The 7,536-nt window shown below is 42.7% G+C and overlaps 1 protein-coding gene across 1 annotated transcript in view; it reads left to right on the top strand.

Annotated features, from left to right (window-relative positions):
- LOC108784601 (translocator protein-like) overlaps positions 1-7,057 on the top strand; it is a 15,089-nt gene extending 8,032 nt beyond the window's left edge. The window contains exons 2-4 of the mRNA XM_018553455.1: positions 5,416-5,605; positions 5,933-6,071; positions 6,878-7,057. Of these exons, the coding sequence (XP_018408957.1) occupies positions 5,424-5,605; positions 5,933-6,071; positions 6,878-7,057 (501 nt within the window). The 5' untranslated portion in view covers positions 5,416-5,423. The remainder of the gene's footprint in view (positions 1-5,415; positions 5,606-5,932; positions 6,072-6,877) is intronic.
- The last annotated feature ends 479 nt before the right edge of the window (positions 7,058-7,536 follow it).

The raw sequence follows: 7,536 nt of genomic DNA, 5'->3' as shown, positions 1-7,536 counted from the left end.
TTGTTACCAGGTTTCATGTTATGCCTTAGGAAGGGACCCTGAGTGGCCCCAAAATGTTGCTATGTGACAAGATGTGCATCAATAAAATAACTTCTTGAAGATTTAACCACGGTGTGCTGGTGACATACTTTAATACTTGAATCTGAAGCTGCGCCATCCGCAGTCACTACAGCACCCACCGCAATGGACATACCAGTAAGGAGTGCGGTAGGACTCTCCTGTAACATGATACATGGTCACAAAGGTGGAGTATTATAAGGACATGTTATAAAAAGTTAATTGTGCAACTTCGCTGCCAAGTACTGATTGTGTTACATATGCAAACCCCTCCCTGTGTTACACAACCTAATCAACAGTCATCTAGGACCTGGAAGGTGGATGCATTGTTACTAAAGGAATCTGCTTCTGTACTCTGAATGTACTACAGAAATGTCATCATAAGACTGTCACATGAAAGACCAGAACCGCAAGGTGATCAGCACAACTGGAATATAGAATTAAAGTAGAACTATGGGGTTAGGGCTTTTCCCCATAGTTCTCCTAAGGGTAACGGGAGGACACAAACTAGCATCCTCCCGTCACCCAGAGCTCAGTATCCCGCGAGCTACAGCCCCCGGTATACTGAGACGCCGGGACGGATCCCGACATTCCTGTCTGGATCCGCCCAGCTGCGTGAGTGACAGCTGGCTCTGCCTATCTAGAGGCAGAGCCAGCTGTACCCGCCCCCTCCCCCGTCCGTTCCGCCTCTCTGCAGGGAGAGATCGAGAAGTGAGCAAGCGACGCTATGTGTTCGCTCACTTCCCGATCTATTTAGATGACCTGTGGCAGTCTCATTGTCACAGGTCGGCTAGAACTATGAGTTTGAGTGATTTTCACTCGCCTCATAGTTCTCCTTTAAATCCTTTATTGAAAACAATGCAGGGCAGGTACAAAAACTACACTCCTCCTGGATGACACGCTTCAACCACTCGCGTCTTTATGTGAAGATTGGGAGGGTCGGGCAGCAGGACAAGTGTGTAGAAGAGTCATAACTGGCTAAAAGTTTTCCATTTTTTTTCCCCCCAGGTTTAGGGTGGAGAAGGGTTTAAACTTTTGTCAGCTTTGTTGCTGCCTTTGTCCCTGTTGAAGTGATTTTTCTCACTTTCTGCCTATTTGGTTTCATAACAGAAAATGAGAAGAAATTTGAGGCTCCGGCTTCTACTCCATGACAGCTGGGATAGTGTTTCACTAGTAAGTGGACTCAGTGGCACCTGTGGGAACCCTGGGCTTGATCAGCTCTTGGGCTCCTCATACTTCTATAGCTTGTTTCACAGGAACGCACTGTAGACATCAATGTAAATACTTTGCTTCTGCAAAGTGTTTACTTCAGGAGTGCAGCGAGGTCACGAGGGACTTCACGGCCGAAAGTGTTAGGGCCCTGTTCACACTGAGCAGTTTATCTAGTTATTTCTGGCGCCAAATCGCGCTTATTTTGGCGCGATATCGCTCTATGTAGCTTGTCGAATGCATTTCAATGCAACTGTTCACATCTCAAAGCTCAATGTCGCTCAAGCTTTTCGCTCATACATGACCCTTTTTTTTCCACGGATGTCGCGTGATTCGGCTCCAATAGACTCTATGGTTTCGCGCAAAATCGCGCATTACCGGCGATATTGCACGACATCGCGCTACAGAAGGGTCACTTTTGCACTGCAAAATGGAAGGAAAGAATGCTGTCACATCAAGATCGCTGTTGATTGGTTACAGCCCAATGTAGCAGTGACGAAGTCCCGCCCAAAAAACACGCTATGTAGCACGATTAAATGCGCTCTGTCGCTTAATAGCGCGCAATGTAGCTCAAAGCCGCTCAGCGCGGAAAAAAGTGCAATATCCATGTCGCTCAGTGTGAATGGGGTCTTACAGATCTCTCCAGTGTCTCACTGTAGCAATAGATCGCTGCTGTAGTAATTTATTACTGGAAATAGATCAATATTGGATCAATGTTGGAAACAAAAAGGTCAACAAAAGTGATCTTGCACAGCTGCCTGGATCAGGACTCCACTGACCAGATCCAGAACCACCCTAAAGAAAAAAAGAAATGACAAATAACTGAAAGGTTAAAAAAAAAAAAAAAATTCCCATCATGGTATCTAATTGTTAACCCGATTTAATCTTATCATAATGTTAAAGTAACAATTTAAAACTTTTTTTTTTTACCTTATGCATGTTTGCAATGTAGCATTGGAAAAGGAATAAAGCTCTCCCAATGTAAAACGCATACAGTCACTTTTTACATTCCATTCCATTACGTTACATAAAAATTAAACTAATGAGATATAATTGAGTCAGCCAACTTTTTTGATTATATTTTGGGCTAAATAAATGGTAAGTAAATGGCGTGTGCGAATTACATAAATGTTGTGTTGGGAAAAATTGCAGGAAAGTGCTTTTTTTCCTTAAATTTTTTAAACAAATTTCTCCCAATAAAAAAACCCAAGGAAATAAAATACATGTATCCAAATCTGCTAGTAAATGAAAGCCCTACCTCCCCCATAAAAAATGATGTATTATGTAGACTACAAAACCTAAAATATATAATGTGTGGAACCAAAACATCGCCGAAACAAAAAGAAAACACTTTGGGACTCCGAAGATTAGGGAGAACAATGTCTCTTAAGTGGTTAAATTGGACTGACTGACTTGTAAGTAGCACCTTAAACTTTCCACCCATCAGTTGATAATACTTCTCCTGTAAAACAGAGATAACGGGTTTGGGATTCTTTGGCAGAGTTCAGAGACAGCAGAATCAAGTTAACGCCCAACATGCGGTTGTCAAAACCAGATAAATGAAGCCAGGAGAGCTTTTGTATGTTTACACCCAAGTTTAATGGGACTTGAAGAGTTATACATCCTATTAACTCCACCCGGTTTTCTCTAAGTATAGAAATGTAATAGAAGAGGAGGTTGTTATATAAGGTGATCATGTTGCATCCAGAGAAGCCAGTCGGTTGGGTTTCTTGCTTTAGTGGCAGTCATGATCATGACTGCTGTGGTATCAGGGAGGTCTTGGGAAAAAGACTTCTATTATTTTTTCCTCACCAACATCGTGTTGGGTGTTACCATTGGTGGGTTTAATCATTGAGGGAAAGTTGGCTGCTACTGCTATAGATGTTGAACAGGGGTGTCCAAATTAATATGGAATTCAGGAGCCAGCAGGATTTTTTTAGGAGGTAGTTCCATTGACACAACTAGAGAAAACCTCAAAAGTTAATCATTTTTCGGGAGCATTGGCTACCTGGCTCCTGGGATTTGTCCAGCCCTGATTTAGAGTACCGTATCTGCCGGCATATAAGACGACTCGGCGAATAAGACGACCCCCCCCACTTTTTGTGTTAAAATATAGGTTTTGGGCTATACTTGTCGTATAAGACGAGTATAGGCCAAAATAATGTTTAAATGCACCCACTAACCTCCACGGCGGTATTCCAGAGTGTGGCTCGGGGTTAATTTTCAGTACCATAAGCGGTAACCCCACACTCGGGATTACAGTCTCTTACCTTGCCCACGATCCCTGCAGTGTCCTCCATCTTCCGGGTTCCATCCTTCAGCCGCTGAGCCTATCACAGCAGGCTTTGTATTCATTAATACAAAGCCGTCCGTGATTGGCTCAGCACTGAGCCAATCACAGCAAGCTTTGTATTCATTAATCCAGGCTGTGTATTAATGAATACAAAGCCTGCCGTGATTGGCTCAGCGCGGTATACTGTATGTAGTCGAAGCTACATACAGTATACCCGGCATATAGGACGCCCCCCGATTTTCGGGCGATGTTTTTGGGTCTAAAAAGCCGTCTTATACGCCGGCAAATACGGTATGTCTTTTCCACAGGCTATATAATTTAGGAGGTGAGAAGTACATCTTGGCAGACTGCTTACTTTTAGGAGGCAAAAAAATGTCCTTGTTCGATTCATTCAAAAGAATGAAGGCTGAATTGTGATTGGTTATTGTGCGCAATGGCTTCCTTTTTCATCCAGATCTTGTTACTCTGTTCGCTGGTTCTAATTTTTAAAGGAAATACACACTTTTTTTTAGCTAATAGTGAATACTTCACCATCACACCTACACTGTATGGCCAAAGGTATGTGGACATCTTGCCAAATCATTAAGTTCAGGTGATTCCAGTGACAGGTACAGTTAGTACCACAGCATACAAAGACATTTTAGACAGCATTGTGCTTATGGCAGCAGTTTGGGGAGGCCCTTTTTGTTTTCTTACCCAGCATGATTGCGCCCCCGTGCACAAAGCCAGCTCCATAAGGACATGATTTGATGGCTTTGGTATGGAGGAACTCAAGTGGTCTACAAAGAGCCCTGACCTCAACCCTTGAGCGCTTGAAATGAACTGAAACACAGATTGTGAACCAGTTCTTTTTGTTCAACATTAGTACCTGACCTCACAAATCCTCTTTTGGCTGGATGACGCAAATTCCTACAGACTGAAAAATCTTGTCGAAAGCCTTCCTAGTCATAGCTGTCATAGCTGCAAAGGGGGTACCGACTCCATGTCAATGCCCATGGGTTTGGAATGCGATGTCCAACCTGCTCTGTTATGGTCAGGTATCCATAAACCTTTGGCCATGTAGTGTATGGGGTCTTGTATATATTCCTTTCTGTGAAAGAGCTAAAAAAAAAAAAAAAAAAAAAAAAAAGTAGTGTAAATATGAAAGATAGCATATGAATATTTCAGTATGGATTCTGTATGATCTTTGACCTGAAGTATTTCTTTATTTGTGGTGTGGGCAACAGAAGGGGTGAGTATTCTTTTTCCTTTGCTGGGGGAAGTGTATTTTGTATCTTTCTTTTAGGGACAATCTCTTTATTCTGCCACAAACCTGTGTAATTAATATATGTATGGTTTTAAAGGGTTGAATTGGGATGCCTAGGTCTTGGTATTCTATGTAAAGAAGAATGCAGGAGGAGTAAGACGTTTTGTAGTGAGGACATCCAGCATGGATACCCTACCGCAGTTGGGGATTCGGCCCACTGAAGTTAGCGGACCCATGATACCTTCTGTTGCTTCGGGAAGAAGCTCCGTCTCCTGAGCTCTTCATTGGCACACAGGTAGTACAAAATAGATTTCCAGGTTCAAGAGGAATAATGCCCGACAGTTGAAGTTCTAGGGATATTGCAGATATATTGCATCTTGGCTCAAAGGAATAATATTTAAAATTGGAAGAGTCAGATCCCTGCTGCCATTTAAAGAGGAAAACATAACAAAGGACCTGTCTGAACTGATTGTCTAAATGTGATGTGTCCTGTCAGCATTTAATGCATGTATTGGCTTTTCTTGCATAAGTAAACTCCTCTTCTGTCATTGTGATGAAATGATGACGCTTTGACATTTAACATGCCTGTTAAACTCTTTTCCCTCCCCAGCCATCACAATGCCTTCTTCCTGGGTTCCCACCATTGGCCTCACACTGTTGCCTCACGTAGGTGGTATACTAGGAGGCTTCATCACACGGAAAGAAGTTAAAACATGGTATACAACACTGGTGAAGCCATCATGGCGCCCGCCTAACTGGCTGTTTGGACCTGTCTGGACGACGTTATATACTTCCATGGGGTATGTGACATAACAAGTAGTCTGCTTTATCCATCCTTTACAATTCCTTCCAATGTCTTCATGTACAGCGCCTTCAGCTTTGGATGCATTTACACCTGTGCGTTTGAATATATGTATCCTTAAAAGTAGGTCCAAATAAAATCCATAAAATCTAATATAAGATTTGACTTGATTGCAGTAAAATAATACCTGGTAATCTTGCCAAGAAGGTCTTTGTTCAGCCACTTCCTCTTATGCGGTGATAGGCGTCTTCTAATTTTCTATATAGCTACAAACACAAACTTGCCTGTCTCAATTATTTGACTTTCTTTTTGGGTTTTTTTGTAGGTACGGTTCATATTTGATATATAAGGAACTGGGTGGTTTCACTGAAGACTCTGTTGTTCCATTAGGACTTTATGCTGGGCAGCTTGCACTTAATTGGTCTTGGACACCCATCTTCTTTGGTGCTCACAAAATTGGTTGGGTAGGTAAAACAAATATGTCAACAAAAGCTAACTATTGACTGGTAGAGATATCTCCAAAGAGCAACTGGTGACAAGAACTCTGCCCCTCCTTTGTAGCTTCCTACACAATTTGTGCACATGGTTTATGTTCCCTTTTACTCTTTCAGAAGATAATGATCTGCTCTGTAAGCACAGACATTGCCCAACAAGCTGAAAAATTATCTGGGAGTGATGACAAGCACGGTCATTGGCTGGACGCTTTGGGTATTGCTCCTTAGTGTAGCTCTAAATGGCACGTGGACAATACACAAACTAGAGAGTGGAATTGCGACACATTTATTACACAGCACTGCGTCATCATGAAAAATCTGTTTCCTTTTAACAAAACAAATGCAAAAGGCGGCACATTTATAGATCCAATGACTGCGACTTTATTGATAAATGTCCCCCATTGACTTTTCACTTGTGCATTATATTGCCGTGGTGCCAATGAAGCTTGTCTAACAGAATGGCAATCATACAGCTGTTGTTACATATAAGGCCCCGTTCACACTGAGCTATTTATGGCGCGGTAATTCCCGCGATATCGTGGCTATTTACCACGCGATATCGCTCTCCAATGCATGTGTCTGTAGCTGTCGCGGGTCGTGCCTCGCTACAGCAGGACCCTTTTTGGAGCGGATTTTGCTGCGATTCTAGCTTGCTCAATGCAAACATTTGCGCAGTATCGCGCAAAATGCAAATCGCGCAACAAACGCGCGATTTGTGAATCGCTCAATGTTAATGGGGCCTAAAGAATTAATCACCCGTTTCCTTCTCCCTGCAGGGCCTTGTGACTATAGCAGCCCTCACTGGTACAGTGGTCCTCACAACAATCTCCTGGTACCCAATTAGCAAGACAGCGGCCTGCCTGATGCTCCCATATATAGCCTGGCTGTCCCTGGCCACTTCCCTGAACTATGTCATATGGAGGGACAACAAGGACAAGTCGGACAAGTCGGAATAGAAGGACCCTGATGGGATGAGCTGCATTAGATGGGAAATGAAGATAACGGCAATGTTACCGTTTTACATCGCAATGAAGGTCTCTTTGGGAGTCACAAACCAGCAAAACACTAGAAAAGCTTCTTTGTATTTTTCATACAAGAAAATATTAATGCCTTATCTTTGTATGTACACCAGTAGGAGGAACAATAAAGGAGTTCTTTTTGTTTCTATAAATTTGGGAAATACCATGAAAGTGTTTGGGCTGGTTGTTTTGTGTGCTGCAGGGCAATCCGAGTTAAAGCCCAACTCCAGTGTTCTTTAAAGGCTTCAACATAGCTACTAGAAGCTTGCCGAAAACCTTACAAATGCTTCACAAAAAGCTTGCTGTACACGCTGCTCTTCTACAAGCTGAAGCCCGTGTGGAGAAGGCCTTATGGTCAACTACAAAATTCTTACCCCTGCAAAATATATTGACCACCTTCGCACCTACAATTTGTA

Source organism: Nanorana parkeri, unplaced genomic scaffold, assembly GCF_000935625.1.
Source record: "Nanorana parkeri isolate BGI_ZX_2015 unplaced genomic scaffold, ASM93562v1 scaffold120, whole genome shotgun sequence".
Taxonomy (NCBI): Eukaryota; Metazoa; Chordata; class Amphibia; order Anura; family Dicroglossidae; genus Nanorana; species Nanorana parkeri.
Note: the sequence above shows the minus strand (reverse complement) of the source record. Positions and strands in the feature narration are given on the sequence as shown.